The sequence below is a fragment of the Phaenicophaeus curvirostris genome, chromosome 9 (assembly GCF_032191515.1).
Source record: "Phaenicophaeus curvirostris isolate KB17595 chromosome 9, BPBGC_Pcur_1.0, whole genome shotgun sequence".
Classification (NCBI taxonomy): Eukaryota; Metazoa; Chordata; class Aves; order Cuculiformes; family Cuculidae; genus Phaenicophaeus; species Phaenicophaeus curvirostris.
The window spans coordinates 14,305,300-14,324,374 of record NC_091400.1 but is presented as its reverse complement, the minus strand read 5'-3'; the positions used below and the strand labels follow the sequence as shown (position 1 = coordinate 14,324,374).

General features: G+C 36.1%; 1 protein-coding gene across 5 annotated transcripts in view; it reads left to right on the top strand.

Annotated features, from left to right (window-relative positions):
- Positions 1–19,075, top strand: part of DNTT (DNA nucleotidylexotransferase) — a 154,878-nt gene that overhangs the window by 58,303 nt on the left and 77,500 nt on the right. For 2 of the 5 annotated variants that reach the window (XM_069863868.1, XM_069863869.1), the window contains exon 3: positions 16,888–16,967. The exons of 1 other annotated variant lie outside the window; for it this stretch is intronic. In XM_069863868.1, coding sequence (XP_069719969.1) covers positions 16,888–16,967 — 80 coding nt within the window. Of the gene's footprint in view, positions 1–16,568; positions 16,968–19,075 lie in introns of those variants that run through there. 2 more of the 5 variants (XM_069863870.1, XM_069863866.1) reach the window with 2 other exon arrangements.

The window sequence follows — 19,075 nt, the reverse complement described above, 5'->3', positions numbered from 1 at the left end:
CATTTCACCATTTCAATAACATTTCAGATAGGGGTATGAACACTATTTTTTTTCCCCCATCTCCTGCCTGAAACATGATGAGGACATAGTAGAACAAGGAATGTATACTAGCGCAAATTGCACTGAGGAATAAGATGTTACAGTTGGTTATAGTGGGTGAAATACCCTGTATGTTTTCTTTCAGAACTAGGGTGAAAATGGGAATGGCAGAAGACTTTTTGAATAGTGAAAAGCATTTTATAGTGAACAGCTTTTAGTTAGCTGATCTCATATAATGTGTAGCTAGTAACACTGTCTTCTAAAAAAATTGCATAATGAAGTTGAATATTCTGCGCATTATGAAGTGAGTATTTTGAAATCTACTGATTAGAAGAAAGAGTAGTAAACTCAGAAGTGGAAATTATTCTCATCAAATATACTCTTTTCATGCAGCAGAGTGAAAGTGGCAGTGGCCACGTACACACACGGAACAGTTTTTTCTACTTCAGGAAAATGTATTGACTACCTTTTAAATGATACTATATTTTGCCATGCTATGTTGGTTTCTTACAGGATTAACATGCAAATTCAAATAACACAGTAGCAAATATTTTGCCAACAATGCATAAGATGTATTTACAGTCCAGAGTAAATCCCAATAAGAGAAAGACATTAGTCAGCCAACCCCGATTTAAACAATTATTTTCCTATAGATTTGTTCAATATATTTATTCTGAAAATTAATGGTGGCGATAAAAAACACTTTTCAAAGCAAAACAGTGAACAGTTATCTGCAGTTGCAGACAATCTGCAGTTGCAAGTATCAATCATCACAGATTTATTCAATGAAACAGTTTCTAAGACGAGCTGCAATGCTATAGGCCTAGATTAACTCTGATATTATAAACATATGGTGCATATATGAGATGCTAACATTTAATCAAGAGAAACGGACTATTATAATGCCGATTTGTAACAGACCATAAGAGGGAGTACTTAACAACTACATTGAATCGTTGGAGCTCAGAAACAGAGAGAAAGCTTGAGCTTTAATGCAAGGCAGCTGAATGTAGGTAATCTCTTCAACTCTTTCTGGCAATGAAAATCAATTTCCTAAAAGAAGACTTAGTCAGGTCTTAGGCTCAAAATAAAGATGTCACTCTATGTATATATAAAATCAAATAGTAAATGCCTTACTGAACCAGAACCATTGTAATTAATTTTATAAAATGGAGTGGGTTTTTTGGTTACTTGGAAAGGAGTGTGACAGTTTCTTCCTTTATTTGTCTAAATGTTTAGTTTAGTAAGTGTAAAGTTGGGAATATTTACACATACGAAATTACCGTTTCATTTTCTTTCTCATATTTATGCAACAAACAAAATTTCTAACAGTAATTTTACCATAGATAGTTCATGCATTTTTATGTTGATGTTGTTTACTAAGAGATCTTCTATTGTTACTGCTGTAACTGAGATAGGAATCTAGCTCACAGGATAGATTCACACAGGAGGCATTGCATCTGTCAGATAGCTGGCAGCTCATTGGCTTGTTTTGAGATCTGTGGATAAAAAACCAATGCAGATTAATGACAAGATATAGGATTGTACTTTTATTTTAACTGACACTTGGTATTAAAGGAACTTAACATAATAGTTGACTGTTAGTTTATCCTGGCAAATTCTGTGTGGAAGACATTAGTAGAGTAATACTACACTTTAAAAGGGAAATGTTTTTTCTTGTCAGTGAGTTTGTTTAGGGGAAACAGGGAGTGTGTTCTCAGTCCAGGGTGGTAGTTCAAACTCCTTTTGCAGGTGAACTATTTCAGTATTTGACATTTCTTCCCTTTCCCACCACAACCAGTGATCACAAAAATGTAGGAACTTAGCTGAGCGGTTCTTAGCACAGAATTGTCCTCAGGTAGGAACATCATCCCTTTGTATTGAAGTAATTGATCCAAATCATTCACTGAACAATACTTCCTCCATTTCTATTTGCTGTTCAGATATTTGTTGGGTAAAATATTTTTAGATCCAGTCCTGGAATCTGATTTTAAAAAAAAAGTCTTTTGCTTGATTAATTTCTATCTTATGTTTTGCAACCTTCAATTACAAAGTATGAATTAGTTCCAGAAAAAAATTAATTCCAGAAATAAATTAGTTCCATTTACATCTAGAACAAATCCCATGAATAAAGAAATTAAACAAATAGGGATAGTACCTTTCTGCAGTGAACATAAGAGTCATATGAGTAATAAGACTGGAACTTAATTGTCATGCCTTGAAAAACACAGAACTTGTACAGCCATTTTGTAGGCTATTATGGTGTAATATTCTTGCCTGGTTAGTACAATAACAGATAGCTAGATAGAAAGCAAATGTGCCCCAGATTAATGCACCCCTTCAATCTCTGAATCCCACAGGAAAAAGTGGCTGTCCTGAATCTCTGGTGATTAGGACTGTTGTGTCCAATAAAGTACTACCATCTGAATCATAAATGTTTTCAACATTGAGCATATGACCTATGATATACAGACAAAATATTTTTGATGTTCATTGAAGTGACATGTGTGTATGCATTTGTACACACCAGTATGCAGGTACAAAGCACTTTTTTTTTTTTTTTCATCAGTTGCAGAGTAGTGGTAACCGCTCTTCAGCTCTTACTGAGCTCTTGCTTACTCATTTAGACTTCTGAAAATCTTAAATGAAATCCTTACTGAAACATGATTTTTTTGCCATTCGTTTGAGTTACAGTTTTACTAGCTGAAGCAGAAATAATCCAGAGGATGGCCTTAAACAAGGAAAGAAAATGGAAACTACTAAGTGTGGAAATCACAGTACTCGTCTTAGACATTTTCATGAAGGCTTCAAACAAAAATTTATAAGTGCATAGGTATTAAGATTTTAAGTGGCTAACTGTCATATAGGGTGTGACCTTTTGGGTAACAAATTATGATTTATGTAAGAAAATTCTTTCTGTATATCCTATGACTGACTCATCTAAAGTATGTATTTCATACAATATCCAGCTTTGATTAAAAATTTGCAGTGTTTGAAAATTTGCCATAATTCAGCTGCATGGAAATTGATGAAGGTAAATGGGTCATATCTGCCATGTATTTCTGGTGAGAGCTTGAATTTAAATCATAGAATCATAGAATTGTTTGGTTGGAAGTTACTTTTGACCAACCATACCTGTCCACTACTAAACTATGTTCTTGAGCACCTCGTCCACCTGTCTTTTAAATAACTCCAGAGATGGTGACTCAATCACTTTCCTGGGCAGCCTGTTCCAGTACCTGATAACCCTTTCAGTGAAGAATTTTTTTCCTGATATCTTATCTCTACCTCCCCTTAAGGCCCTTTCCTCTTGTCCTACTACTTCTTACACTGGAGAAGAGACCAACATTCATCGTGCTACAACCTCCTTTCAGGTGGTTGTAGACAATGATAATGTCTCCCCTCAGTCTCCTCTTCTTAAGGCTGAACAACCCCAGTTCCCTCAGCTGCTCCTCATAGGGCTTGTTCTCCAACCCCTTCACTAGCTTCGTTACTCTTCTCTGGATATGCTCCAGTGCCTTTATGTCCTTATAAGTGAAGGGCTCAGAACGGAATACAGTATTTGAGGTGTGTCCTCACCAGTGCTGAGTACAGGAGAAGGATGACTTCCCTGGTTCTGCTGGCCATACTGTTTCTGATACAGGCCAGGATGGCATTGACCTTCTTGGCTAGCTGGGCACACTGCTAGCTCATGTTCAGCCACTGTCAACTAACAACCTTAAGCTCTTCTCGACCAGGCAGCTTTCCAGCCACTCTTCCTCAAGCCTGTTGAATTGCACTAGGTTATTGTGTCCCAAGTGCAGGACCTGGCACTTGGCCTTGTTGAACGTCATATTGTTGGTCACAACCCATTGATCCAGCCAGTCCAGATCCCTCTGTAGAGCCTCTCTACCCTCAAGAAGATAAACTCTTACCCCCAGCTTAGTGTTGGCCACAGACTTACTAAGGGTACGTTCAATCCCTTCATCCAGATTATTGGTAAAGATATTGAACAGAATAGGACCTAACACTGAGCCCTGGGGAACACCACATGTGACTGGCCTCCAGCTGAATTTAACTTCATTAACCACCTTTCTTTTGGTCCAGCCATCCAGACAGCTTTTTACCCAGTAGGGGCTATGCCTGTCCAGGCCTTTGGTAGCCAGTTTCTCAAGCAGAATACTGTGAGAAACAGTGCCTAAGTCCTTCATCCGCTAAGGGAAATAACCTTGTCATAGCAAGAGATGAGGTTAGTTTGGCAGGTTCTACCTTTCATGAACCTGTGTGTTTATGTGATTGTCCTGTGTGTGCTGTGTGACAGCCCTCAAGATGATCTACTCTATGACCTCCCCTGGCACTGAGATCAGACTGACAGGACTGAAGTTAATTTTTCAAGATAGCTACACCTAGATATATTTGGTGTAATATGTAAGTATATCCCATTATGCCTAGTATTGATACACCAAAACATGACTATTAAAAAAATCGAGATAATAATTAAAGAAATGGTTGCAGCTTCTTTAAACAGTAACATATGTTTAACACCCCCACCCCCCTGATAATCACACCTCACCTCACTGTTCAGTGCTGTTATGAAAATCTAAGAAAAGCCAGAGATCTAACATATAATGTATGGAACTGGCTGTAGTGAGGTTCATGCTGCACCTACCCATTTAGGAATCAGTGTCTACAAAACTTAGATGTGTCTATCATCATTGCATCTAATGTTTTTCCAACAGTGCTGTAATTCTGCTAAATTCAGCAGCATTACCTCCAAGATGTTTAATTAAGACAGGGACTTCTACGTTGACTTGTCTTTTAATCAACTTTTTGAGAATAGAGTAATTTCTTTTTAGTGGATTCTGACTACGTAATGCCAGATTCTGCTGAGCAGAGAAACCAGAGCTTTGTTACAGAAAAATCTGGAAAAGATTTTTATTTTTTTGTTTTACTTTTCATTTTAAAATGATATTATAAAATATAAATAACCCTAAATTCAAAAATAAGTATTTAGGAAAGTAAATATTGTGAAATTGCTTTATGTTGCCTGTCTTCACAACGAATGAAATGTATTGTTCAGTCTAAATTGAGTATGGATATTTTTGGATAATTGATACAAGGAGTTTCATTTTTGGTTGAATGAACACTTTCAGTCACAAAGAAACATTTTGGTTCTGTTTAATGGAAAATATTCTGCCTTTTCTAATCAAATATTTCTTTCAGCAAATGAATGGAAGGCACTTTCTTTACCTGCTTGCATTCAGTATAAAGCACTTAACAACATGGATGCACTAATTTGTCCAAGAACTATATTTAATTTGGGACCTGATAGTGTCACTTTACAGGATGAAGAAAAGGTTTATTTAGATTAAATAGCAAAGAGGTGCAAAAGCTGAGCTGAATGTTCTGCAGAGGGAAAATATTGCTTGTGTGGCCACAAAGCCAGGTGGCTTCTCCAGAGTCGAGTCTGACTCCAGTCTGTCAGACACTGTTAGACCAAACACAGCTGTTGCCTCCCCACACCTAACACACTTGTACAAACAGGAAAGTTTCTTTATTTGCACAGGAATTAATTGGCCATAAACCCATTTGGCAATGTGGAGAAATAATCCTGGTAATCCTTACCCCTGCTACCCTAAAATTGTCTGCATGCCCAGAACTGCTACCTCAATAGTCCTTTTAGACATAGGCCACGGGATCCTATTGAATTCAACTCATAACTGTACTGAACTCTGAACCCCAAAGATCTAACCTGTCCATTAATATTGAAAAAATATTTCTATTAGACAAAATCCAAACACGTGTTTCAGACTTGCATCAGTGCTGAATCAATTTTCTCATGTCCAGACTTAGTCTAAAATACAGCCAAGTGAGGTCTGTTTTCTCATAACCTTAAAATTATCCCAACCTGGTGGTTGTTGCGTTAACCATAATAAATGGAAGCTAATGGCCTGGGCTGAATCTAGTCCAGTGGCCCCTTTGATAATGATACTTCAGGATATATTATCTGACATTGTTGACCTGCATCCTAGCTCTTACCCCAAATTTAGGCTTTCTTACCTACCTTAAGTCCAAGGTTATTCTCACTGCCCTTGTATAGCTATCTTAAACATCTCTTCTGGGTGAGTACAAACCAAACTTAAACCCTAATATATATTTCAGAACTTATCTCAACCCCTTTTTATTTCTTTTCCTGTCTTTCCGCTGTAGACATAATCTTTATCCAAAGCATCATCCTGTTCTCTTCATATGCAAAAGTGGTATTTATTACCCAAAATATTACAGGCCATGGGGTGAAATAATTTTAAGAGCCCTGTATTTGGTCTATGTACAGTCTTAACCTTCCTGTAGAAGTTTTTGCCCTTGATTTCAGGTTGATGCTGCTTTGGTCTTTCCCCTATATTTAGAATAGGAACACAAACGGTTCCTCAGTACAGGATTTGTGTATAGGAGAGCTGAGGTTTAAATTTCAGGCACACAGTTAGGACAGTATCTCAAAAGATTGTGGGGCCAGATTCTTATATCTGTGGGTAACAGGATTGCTGCTTAATAATTTGCAACTTAGGCTTTCTTAAAAACATAAGGCTTAAGGCTGCTGTACTAGAAAACTGTTATATTTTCTTATAGATGAAAAAGATGGAAAAGTTATGACCTAAATGGAACATGAATGACTTTGGAGTTTCTAGTCACTTGTTAAAATGAAAAACCTGAAGAGTGCCGAGTATGCCACTTAAATTTATCTGTGTGCCTAGTTTAAAATATGTGGATTAAGAAGTGTTTCAGCCACTTTTCAGGCACAATGAGCGTGAATTAGTGTGAAAAGTGATATATAACTGATCAGGTGTATTCAGTTTATTTGTAGTACTGAAGCAATCTTAACAAGGTTGAGGTTTTTAATGTATCCATTTAAATGGATACCTGTGCAATGTGGTTTCTTTGGAAGCAAGCAACAGGGCAGACCTTCAGTCATTGCTGTAACAAGAAAATACTCTCAAATTTAACAAGCAAAAAAAAAACCTGAGCAGTCACTTGTTTAATGTGTTGCCAAAATCTTATTTCCTCTGGAGAGGACTGAGGAGGCTGTATAGCCTTTTCTAAAAAGCAAGTCATAAAGCCACTAGCTATATCATCTTATTAATTAAGTGACTTCTCAGCTGAGTCTTCAAACCTCAGATTGCTTAGGCTTTGCCAGAGTAAGGGTTTTTAAATTTTTCTTTGTGGTTTACAGAGTGAGGTGCAGCAGTCAACTTTGTTTGGCTTAGACATTTTATAGAGTGGCCGAGTTATAAATTTTCATGTCAGATGTCCAGTACTGGGTTGTGAGTGACAAGGTGATAACAAATTGTAATTCTGTTATAGGTACTAGATATCTAAAGTAGTTTAGTTTTATGAGTTTTAAGCTCCATTATTTTTCTAACAATTTTTTACACAATGGACATGCTAAATTGCTGTGCCAAGCAATGTAAAATAGCCTTGAGAACGTTATGAATCCAAAAGTATAGTAGGACTGAATATAACTGAAGTAGTAGTCAGTTACTTTTTCTTTCTCATTCAGTCCTTTAAAAAAAAAAGCTATCCTCAATTTCTGGCCCTCACATGCACCCTTGTACATTGTACTGCCATCTGTTTACACAGGTATTTGTGCTCTAACATTCTTGTGGGTAGTGCAGCTGTGGAGGTTGCTTAAGGTGATCACCTGGTGGTTTGCTGGGGAGCAGCAAGGAGTGCACACCACAGCTTCGTATGTCACCACAAAGGCTGGTTGGTTTTGTGTTTTGTTGTCTGTTGGCTTTGACCAGTGAGTAGCAAAGAGAATATGTGTGTGTGTGTATATATGTATATATATAGTTGTTAAAATTAAAGAGTGCTTGCCCCAACATTTACTAAATCTAGCTGTTAGAACTGTAACTTCAATACATTGGCAAAATAATTTTATATGGAACTGAACAGATAAGAAATTATGTGTGCATATGCATATTGTATATATGTACATACATAATTCATAATTATATGCAAATGCTCTAAAGGTATTTTTTATACCTTTCAAATTTTATTTGATGATGTCTACCAAAGCATAGCTGTTTAGAGTATTTGTTTAAGGCCTTTATCATATACCCTTGATATTTGCTTACCTCCTTGCCATCATCAAATCCTTCCTCCTCAGAAATCATTCTTCTGGACAAAGCCATATTTTTCCACTCAAGGCAGCAAAGTGAAGAATATTTCCTCTAATATTCTCTCCTTCAAATGTGAAATTTTTTTATTCCCTCTCAGAAAAGTCTGCTCTTACCATTTGATTTATGTAGTTCCTTTAGCCTCCCTTTATCTATATTCATCAAGAAATATTTATGTTTGGTTTCCTTTCACAGTGCTGTATGTAACCAGAGCAGTAAGGGCTGTTGCAAAGTTGGTCTGAAACTTTTCTTCCAGCCCTCTAAACTGAGCCTAATCATCTGCAGTCATCCCCCAACTTGATTTTTCAACACCTGTACAATGTGTGTAAAAGGATCAATTCATTTAAACTCATGTTATGTATATACTAGTGAAATAAGTAACCAGAAAGCCATTCAGTCTGCATGAAGTGAAAGATATACACCACACAGAGTGACTTGTGATAGAGAACTTTCTGGATTTACTGATTTATGAAAATATACATAAATTTTCCCTTTGTAGGGTATGCAATATGACATGTTTTGTACCTTGTTAGATGCCTATGCAAGATAATGGACTGACTGATCAAACTGTTTGTAGATACAAAATCATACGGTTAACAAAATATAATTTTATGAATGTTAAATGACACTTTTATATACAGCTTATAATTTATCATATCTGTGTATATAGTTTCTACATTGTCTTCCATTTTGCTTACATAAACAAAATACTTTTTCTTATTTGTAACATAAGAGATATCTTGGACTTCTTTCCCAAACATTTAAAAGCATGACTACATCTTACTTCATTATTTTAATCTTAGTAGCTCACTACTATTGCAGTACTTTTCTCTCTAGACTGTTTCTTCTTGGTATGATTTTGATCTGCCCTCACTTGCAGCTGTTAGAGCCGCAGTCTGTGTACGTCATACCCATGGCTTCCTCCTCCTTTGAAGGTTATTGTGCTGTTGCTGTCCATGTTATGTTGAGAAATTCAGGTGTTCTGTGCTATAAGTCTGCAAAGAAGAGACTGGTGGATAAGTCTATGCCAGAGAAATGGCAGTATTTCCCTTAATTCCTCATGTAAGTACCTCAGTGGTCTAGCCAAAGTACCGAAATCTACAGGAGATTTTGACCAAACCCTCCTATTTGATTAATTTGCTCTGAGCAGTGAAAACTGGGTGATAGATTGGTATCCCTTCTATGAATCAAGTTTGTAGATGAGCAGCCTGGAGTAGTTATATGATAACTTCTGCATCTACTGGTACCTACTCTCCATAACCATTAGCACAATCTCAGGATTCAGGGCTTTCTCTCCTCCCATGTGGCTTGATTTAATGTATTTGTAATTGCACATATTTCAACACAATTAAACAAAACAGAGGCTAAATTTGTCCATCTATCATGCTTGTATTCATGATGTTTTGAATGCGCCTTGTAAACCCCATAATGATATGCCAACAGCAAAATAAAACTATGATATTGAATAGTGTCTTTAATAAAATTATGAATTGAGAAGAGACTGAATTAAAATGTCTTTAAATTATAAGCAGCATGTATTTTTACTAAAATATTGAGTAAATTGCTGTAACAGAACAGCTTTCACAAATAGATTTACCTGCTTTATATTCTTCTTGCTGTTATGCTTCATAATACATGGTAATTATTAGTTTAGCATAGGAATATAAAACCAGAAGAATTTAGGAAACCGTTGTTGAAGCTTTTTGACAGAAAGTTCTTTGGTACTGTGAGGTTTTCTGATTTGTAACTTTACTGAATTACCAGCTCCATTCATAGTCATGTGATAGTTCATGGAGTCTGACTTTTCAAATAGCAGAAAAGTTGCTTTCATTTCTTAAAACTGAATCTTCTCTACAGAAATAAACACAGGAAAGAGGAGCAAAGCTCATAATTATAAGTACTTCCATTAGGTGGAATTATACTGTCTCTTTGAATAGTATAAAAATGTGTCAAATCTTGTCATGGAATTTTCTACTAAGGAAGTGTGCATCATAAAATAACGGCACAGATTTACATCTGTGATTTAAGGAGTAAGAAATATGGCTCTAAAGGCTGTCTTCTCAAAAAGGCTGTCTTCTACAGAGGGCATGGCTTTCTTATCAAGATTGATCAACATAGGTTCACTTCTATGTATGAAATGCTACACTGGGGCAGGGTTTGTAGGGGCTATTACCACTTTGAATGGGTTTAGTAATATTGATTTTTCTGCAAGGTTAAATGAGACACCAAATGTTGAGATAGCCTGAAAGAGGAACTGCCAGTGGCCTTAAGAATCCAATTTTTATGATTTCATTGTAATGAAAGGCAGAGCCATCAAATCCATCATGCAAAATAAAAAATATTTAAGTGTTTTGTTATACTCTAGGCAGCTGCGAAATTATAGGTGAAGACAGTACGAAATGGAAAGAATGTTTTGTTTTAATCCAAAACCACTATGTCAAGTGGTTTTGGATTAAATAAGAGGCCAACGTGATAAAGCGAACTTTTCCCTGCTATGAATTAATCACCCAACTAGGTCACTTCTGCTGTAATTAGTCCTGCATTAGTGGAACTCAGTACCTCAATAAATCAAAAAGGTGAAGATTTGGCCCTATTCCACCCTGCTCTCTAATTTTCTTCAGCTCAAATTTCTAGAATAAAAAAGGCTTCTAACTGATTTTTCCTTCACCTGCAAAATTCATTACATGTCACTCAGATGAACATCTGTTTTGTTTTCTCTCTGGAGATAACACAGAGATAGTGTAATAATCGGCAGCAATTCTTTCATCTTGTCTGATGCTGGCTCTGACTTGTTCCTACAGCTTATTTCAGTGCAGTGTGCTGAAAGAGGTCTGTGAGGACTCTGCTGTTTGCCATGGCCTGCTGCTTTTGCTCAATAGCCAGAAACTGAGATAAACTTTCTTATCTTGGTGTGATTTGCATAAACTTTTGAGAGGACAAGGGGGCATACTGCATAATGTTATTCATAAGTTTTTCTTCCCTCTGCAACAACATTATCCATGGTACTTTCTCTGATTTACTCCTCTCTCTTATATTACCTGGTCTGATTATCCCCTCAGCTTCATGATGTGGGAATTGCAAGCCAAAGAAGCTTTCCTGTACTACTGAAAATTGAATGTATAATTGAAAGCTTTATGTGAAAAATAACAATGGCCTTTTCCTGTTTTTCATTATTTTTGGCTTAAGTACATCTATCTTTATTAAATGCATTATGCTTTATTTTCTGTACCTGTTGAAGACACATATCTCTCATATGGTGGTGTTTGTTTATTCTGTAAGGTAAATAGATCTAGAACTGCAACTGCAGTGTTACTGCAAGATGCATCAATTGTACCATCTAGTAACTATCACAACAACTAATTAAAAAGATACATGATCAATTTAGCTGTTAGAGTAGCATTGTCTTACTAGAGAATCAGGAGAGGAGATAAGGATTCTTTACAAGAGAATGAAGGTGGCAGGATAAGTATTTTTGTATAACTGTGTATTCATTTTTAGCATTACCTTTTTGTAGAATAAGTTTCTGAAATATCTGTAGGAATATTATTTTGGTCATCACTGAAAGAAACAATCCTTTCAGCTGCCTGAATATAGACCAAACAACACCATTTGTGTTGCTCCTCATCTCTGAAAGGTTGTTTGGCATTTAATTAGTGGAAATGTCCTTAAAACTGGCAATGAGGTGACTGTGAGAGTCTAAGTAAGTGGTACTCAATATCTAGAGACCTTTACCCTTGTAAACTGTATTTGGAACAGATGTATAACTGTCAAAGAACCTGCCTGACCATGTGTATTGATGGGATCGTGCAGATATGTCTCTGCTTGTTGCTGAGAGGTTCCCAAGGCTCTAATGAGACTACATTGTATAGGAAACCATTGATGCAGTAGCACAAAAAAAAAAAAATCAAAGAATAGTCCAATAACTGTCACAACAAGGAGCAGCAGCTGCCATTAGCAGAGTAACTAAAGAGAACAATTGTAAGCCTTGTTACTGAACAGAGAGGCTGAAGGAACAGTGAAAATAATAGTTTCCAGGGAATATAGGCATACTGATAGCTCCTGCCAGGATTTGTCACCAATTACTTTTTCCCATGCTGTAAGGGAGGGGACACGATTGCTCTATTTAATTATTCAGCACTGTGATATCACTTTTCCCTAGTTTCTAGAAAAAGCTTAGAAGAACAAATCCTTTCCATAGTAGCTGTGTATACAATCAGTTAAAGAAGCCGTTAGCTTTTGTGTTTAATCTACATGGGTAGGTTTTGAGAGATGTTGCTGAATACATTTTTCTTATTCAGTTTTTCATCTCCCATTTGAGGGTGATGGGAGAAAAGGATAATAAGCAGCTATTCTGACCACATATATCATAAATGTTGTACATTTAATGACAGTAGCTACAAGATTTTGTCCCCTCTAAGCCTGCTTTATCTTACAAGCTAAATTCCATGATACAGTCAAGGAAAAATATTCAGAGCATACAAACAATTCATCAGTTTTTCAAAATTCTTGGTCATTTGGGTATTTTATGGAGTTTATCATCTTTGATATGAATAACTCAAGCGTGCGTACTTCAAAATTGATTTTTAAATGTAACTGAACATCTTCAGAATATAGTTTTTAGCATTTCCTTATCTTTGATAATATTACATTAATTCAAAACACTGGAGTCAAATGCAATAGCATGATGTTCTGTTTATTTTGTAAACTACCCAGATGGCTTTACCATGCCCATTTTGTAAGAATTTATATATTAATATATGGGGTAAAAATAGGGACTAAAGGAAAAGAGTTATGCAACATGTGTCCAAACAAGGTTTGCTGGTGCAGATAGCAATGTCCAGGAGTTCCAGGTACTGATCCGTTTTTGTCTGACGGAAATGATGGAAAAGTTTTAGTTAAGCTTGTCGCTTACCTACTTAAAAAGAATGAAAACTTTCCATGTAATGTGGAATTAAGGAGTAAAACTTGAGGCCTTCGTGAATCCAAATAGCTCCCTGGTGTCAAGTAAAGGAGGAGGTTGAGGTAAAGCAAATAAATAAAAGATGAATAACCAAGCCTGTACTTATTCATAAGAGATAAAACTTCACAAAAAAAATTTCTTAATTATTTTATGTTTTGATATACATAGATCCTTCAAGTTTCTGTGTTGGGTAAGTGTAAATGGTACCAATATAGATACGTTCTATGTAATAACTCTTTTAAAAATATAATTGGCTTACACAGAGCTTTTACTAAATCCAGGAAAAATGCCTGTCGTATTATTTTTAGGTAGTAAGAGAACAGGTATCAACAGCAAAGGCAGTGCTTAGCAGCCAAGAAGGCCAGAATTTAAACAATAGGAAAGTCATGTCAATGTCTGAACAGAAACAAATATCAGAAGGATTTTAAAGTTTCTAAGAAATTGTTAATTGGAAAATACTGAATTACCAAAGAATTTAAAATGAAAAAGCTAAGAAAAAATAATCCCCATGAAACACTGATACATTGTTAAGCCTGTGTGAAATCAAAAAAAGTGTCCAAATGAACATATCTTTAGTTTTTATTGATGGTGCTTGAGGGATGCTTTCTCTGAAGGCTGGCATACTGCAGCTGTGTATTGAAAGCACCTTTCATCACTCTTCATTCTTCAGAGGAAAGCTATATAAAATGGGCAAGTAGCATTTTATAAAACATTTAGAATGCAGTTCACATGAAAGCAGGGAACTAAAAGGCTGTCTGTCAATGATCAAGAAGGTGCAGTGAAAGGACATGTAGAATACTGAAATTCAGAAAAGCTGAACTGTGTTTTCTGGGAACTGTGTGCTCCTGCACTTTCCCTCCTGAGGAAACTCCCTCTGAGGCCAAATCAGTACTATGGGCTTCAGGCTGAGGTCTGTACTAGACTCTGCTTGAAACGCTGTTGTAGGCAGACTTCACTAGTGATGAAAGACATTTACTTAAATACCCATCACCATTTGCGTACATTTTGTTCTTAATCTGTGTCTTTGGTAATGCATAGAACTGATTCATGGCTAGAACTTCAGAACTAGGAAATCTGTGCTAGGCTTCCCTGCAGGGATTTGAACTACTCTGAACTCCAGGAGGCTGTATTGAGATGAAAAAATTTCTGCAAGTTTCTGTGGTTTTAGGCCACTCATCATATGTGGTGGAGAGTAAGGTCATAACTCAGATAATGGGATACTTTTTCGTTGTGATAAATAAAAGCATGCTTTTCTCTGCTATATTTGCTCTCCCTCTAACGCATATTCTACTTGCTGTGTTACTGTCAAAAATATTATAATTTAATGTCATAGGAGAGTAGGTTATTCACTCACCTGGGATATGGAAATCCTGTTCATTTTAGAAGGTATGTTTAATAAATTTGCATCCTTGGCAGAGACCTTTTCATGATATTATACCATGTTTATTAGACAGATAAAATCTCTTTGCATTAGTTTCAAAGCCAGAAATTCATTCCAAAGGAGCCGAGTGCCTGGGTTACTTAGATATTTTGAAAATCCCAGTAGGTCTCTGTTTGCAGCTTTTTGGCTCCTAAATACCCTCGGAAATCTGGCTCAAGAGTTATTACAGTAACATGAAGGAATAATAACTTATGTTTTTCATGCCAGAAGGATTTCACTGGCACTGAGAATCTTGATGCTACACTGGGGGAAATTATATTTACATGTTTGAGAGCACTGAATTAATTATAACATAAAATAAGACTTTGTTTAACATATGTAAAGATTCTGTTCTCAAATATACTATTCCTTGTAGGGCTTGAGATAAAGTAAAGCATTTTACCAAGTCTGGGAAGGCTCTAAACAGGGAGATGGCCAGTGTTCAATGGTTGATTAGTCGTCTGGAAAACAGACACGGAGCAACCAAAACAGATTGCTCAGCCTTAATGCCATACCAATCACTTTTTTTTTTTCTTCCCTGCTGCTATTCTTTTGCTTAAGCCTCTTAAAGTCTGCTTGTCCATTTTGGAGTTCCTATAAAAATATTTAATATAATTTCAAAATAACCTTGAAATTATTTATTTTGACAATTTTAATGTTATGAATCAGAAAGAGGAATAGATATTTTGGCTTCTGGGTTATCCTTAGGCAAGGGAAGAAGTAAATAGAGTCTAGTCTATGTACTGAACTACATATATATTTTCTTCATGGCCTCAGGAAGTCCCCAGAGCTGAAAGCTCTATATTAATTTTTGATGGCTATTTTCTATTCTGATGAAAACAGTTTTTTTATGTCTGTGATAATATAGTTGAAGCAGCAAGAGCCATAGGGCTGGGAAAATGCTGGTAATTTAATTTTAAACTTATGGCTATAATTGTAGGAAACAGTTTCTGACTCATTTTCCATAAATCAGGTTGTATATCCATCCGTGATAAAATGACTGAAAGTAGAATTGATAGATCTGAGTTAGGCAGGATTTTTCCACCTTGCTTCATCCCCTGAACATGAGCAATAAGAATTGCTAGGTATAACATTTCTGACACCCTCTGAAGGACTGACAAAATCCGAATTCTCTGCTACACTAAAAATAAAAATCCAGCTTGATGTGAAAATGCAGATACTTGCCACTGAAGTAGATGTCTGTTGAGATAGATACACATGCTCTAAACCTGGTTGTTTACACTCACTTTCCTGTGTCAGAAATTCAGGGTGGTACCTAACTGGATCCAATACAAATATCTGCAACAAATTTTAGTGTGGTTCCCTGATGACTAATGCTCCATCTTATAGACAAGGATGTTATGTAGCCTCTATAATCTCCTCTGTAGCTGTTTTGAAGGCCTCCGGGTGCTTACAAGAAGGAAGGCAGTTACCTTTTGCCTACTGTACCTGCTGCAGGTAGCAGAACATTCTGTGGTAAATAGTAGAAAGTGATGTTAACAATGGGCACCAAAGGATATTTAAACACATCTTTAATGCTTTCTTTTTGTCTTTCGTTGCCTTAGTATCAAAACTGCAAAGGATATCTTTTACCGTCAATTTAAGTTTGAAAAGTTGAACTTCTTTTGCTCTCTTAATAAAAACACTCTTCTTTGTTAATCAAATTAATTACACAGAAGTAGCAAGTGTACAGGCTATTCTGCAACATATTTATGTATTGTTATTTGGTTGTTTTCTAAGGTGTAATTTGTAATTAAAAATAGGAATAAACAATACGTTTTTTTAATAAATTGAAAATTACAGTTCCCTGCAGTTTGGAAAAGCGAGATTTGGAAAAGATTTGAAAGTAGAAATTGATGGAATGGGGCCATTAAAACAGCGGAAGACCTGCTTCTGGTTGATATTTTGAGATAATTTTACTCTAATCAATATTATTTGGAAAAAGTCTTTATAGGTAATGGCTGTTTTAAGGAATGAAAGCATGTATGCATCTGTCTGGAGTAATTCTGTACAAGAAGCACCAGGTGGTAGAAAGCAAGTGATGTTTCTGCTGGTGTAGCACCTGTTTTTGATTTCAGAGGGAAAACAGAAGAAAATTACTTCAATGGGTGGTGACATTAAATACAGCTGCTGCCTGGCAGAAAGTATTTTATCTCCCCTTTACCCAAGAGAAAATACTTCTGCCTTGCATCATGGATAGAATGAAAGCTCCAGCTGCATCCTACCAGAGGAAAAGACAGAAAGGGATGAATTCCCAAAGTCTTTCCTGTAGTTACGAAGTAAAGTTCAATAAGTTAGTCATTTTTATTATGCAGAGGAAGATGGGCATGACCAGAAGGACGTTTTTGATGGAGTTGGCAAGAAGAAAAGGTTTCAGAGTAGAAAGTGAGCTAAGGTAGGAAAATATTTACATCTGTAGACATAACGACAAGTAATGCTGCTTGAAACGTTCTAATTTAGTAAATACAATCATACAAGTGACCATGGCTGAAGATTTTGCCTATCTATTTAGTGGATATACTTAGCTCTTCCCACTGTGAACATGCTTCAGGATTTCTGCGGGTGTCATTCATTTCTATTACCTTCTGAACAGAGAGCAGACAGAACTCAAATAATAGCAAAATTTCCTATCTCTTACCTCTAAAATCTGTGTTTCTAATTTATCTGAAATCTGCCAATTTTCATGTGTCTCCTTTTTTTCAGTGTGCTTCTTCTTGTATTGAAAATAAAAAACATACTCTATGAATTTGCAAATATTTTTCACGAGATATGTTTCTATGCATTCATATAGTCTCAGTGGAATCAATGAATTGTGTCTTCAGCTGATCTAAATCAGCCATTGTTTATTTCCCCCTTGAGGTCAGCTTGAGATTAATCTAAATTTAATGGCCAATTTCTGAAATGAAAAAAAGTTAATATATAGGAATGGAAAATGTGATGGGTTGAGGGGAGCATTTCTCTAGAACATCTTTGGTACTCTAATGTTTAATTTTCCTGTGAGTGTGCCTGTTACACTGATGGGAGTTTCAAAGTTACTGGCTTACACTTTGGTACAATCTGGGAGAGTACTGGAGAAAAAAACTAGGAATGAAATATCACAGATGTGACATTTCAGGGTGAAAATATACTCCAGCCGCAGATTTATCTGATGGTGTTTCAATAAGCCTTCCTCCAAACAGTGCCTTTCATGAGCAATAGTTATATCATTATGCAGTTTTCCAAAAGTTGCATCATTATGTATGTTCTCTGAAAAGCTGGAAGAAAACCAAGAATTGATCATTTCTTTGTATCTGTATGCAGATAGTATACAATTGGGTCCTCCCTATAAAAGCTCCTTTCCACAGATTTTTCAATCCCATCAACTCTGAAAGCCCGAGGAAGAAGGGCAGATGAAATAATTTGTAAAGCATGATTCAAGCAGGTATTGAACAGAAGTAGGCAATTAGCAACTGATACAAAACTAATTGAATTCTTGGGGAAAAAAAATGAACTGGGCTGTTCTGAATCCTACATCAACAGTCTGTTGAGGACTGAGTAGAAGCTTTATCTGGGCTGCTTTGACACACAGGTGTATATATTGCCAGTATTTCCAACTTCTATAAGTTGTATGCAAAGCAGGTGATACGTTTAATTCCAGTTTAGCTGCTAATGGATAGAATAGAACTGTTTAACTGTTGATTTTTGGGTTTGAAAATGCCAGAATGAATGCTAAATTTGTGACGTTCTGTGCCAAGAAAAAAGCACAGCTGCAGAGGTACCAGAGGAAACTGGTGCACAGCAGCTAAACTGCTGCTGTGAGCATAGCGATGGCAAAGTTTCTAGATCTGCAGCTTGCTTCAAATACATTGCATATGAATATTTCATATAAAGTGAAATAAACCACAGGAAACAGAAGTTCTGTGTCTCTGGTTTTTGTTTGGTTTTTGTTTTTTTTTTCTCAAGTGAAGATGTGACAGTTTAATTAAAGTACAACATAGCATGCTTAAATAGTAAGAAAACCAATAGTACCTCATAGTGGTTCAACTAGCCTAGATTTGTAATATTTTAGATTAAAATAAATTGGGAATTTTTTTTTTAATAGACTTGACTCTACAAGTTGCACAATATGGACAGACAATTGTGCTATGTCATGAGTTTCATATTTATGAAGTAGAGTACATTCAATACACTTCTCATATTTCCAAAATACAGTACATTTTAATTTATTGCAGAGTTATGTGATAGCCTGTTTTGCTGGGATGACTTCAGTATTTGTCATTGCAATTAAATAAAATCAGTGATTATTTGTACAAATGGGGGTCACAGGGACAGGCCAAGGCGTATTGTTGGTCTCCTAGAAAGCAGTTTGCTTTGAAATGGTTTTGAATGGTTTAGTGTTTGATGGGAATAGTTGGACTCGATGATCCGGTGGGTCTCTTCCAACCTGGTTATTCTATGATTCTATGAAAGTTTGTGCAGTCTGCCTTCAACAGTTAGCACACGTCATTTTTAAAGTCCATACCA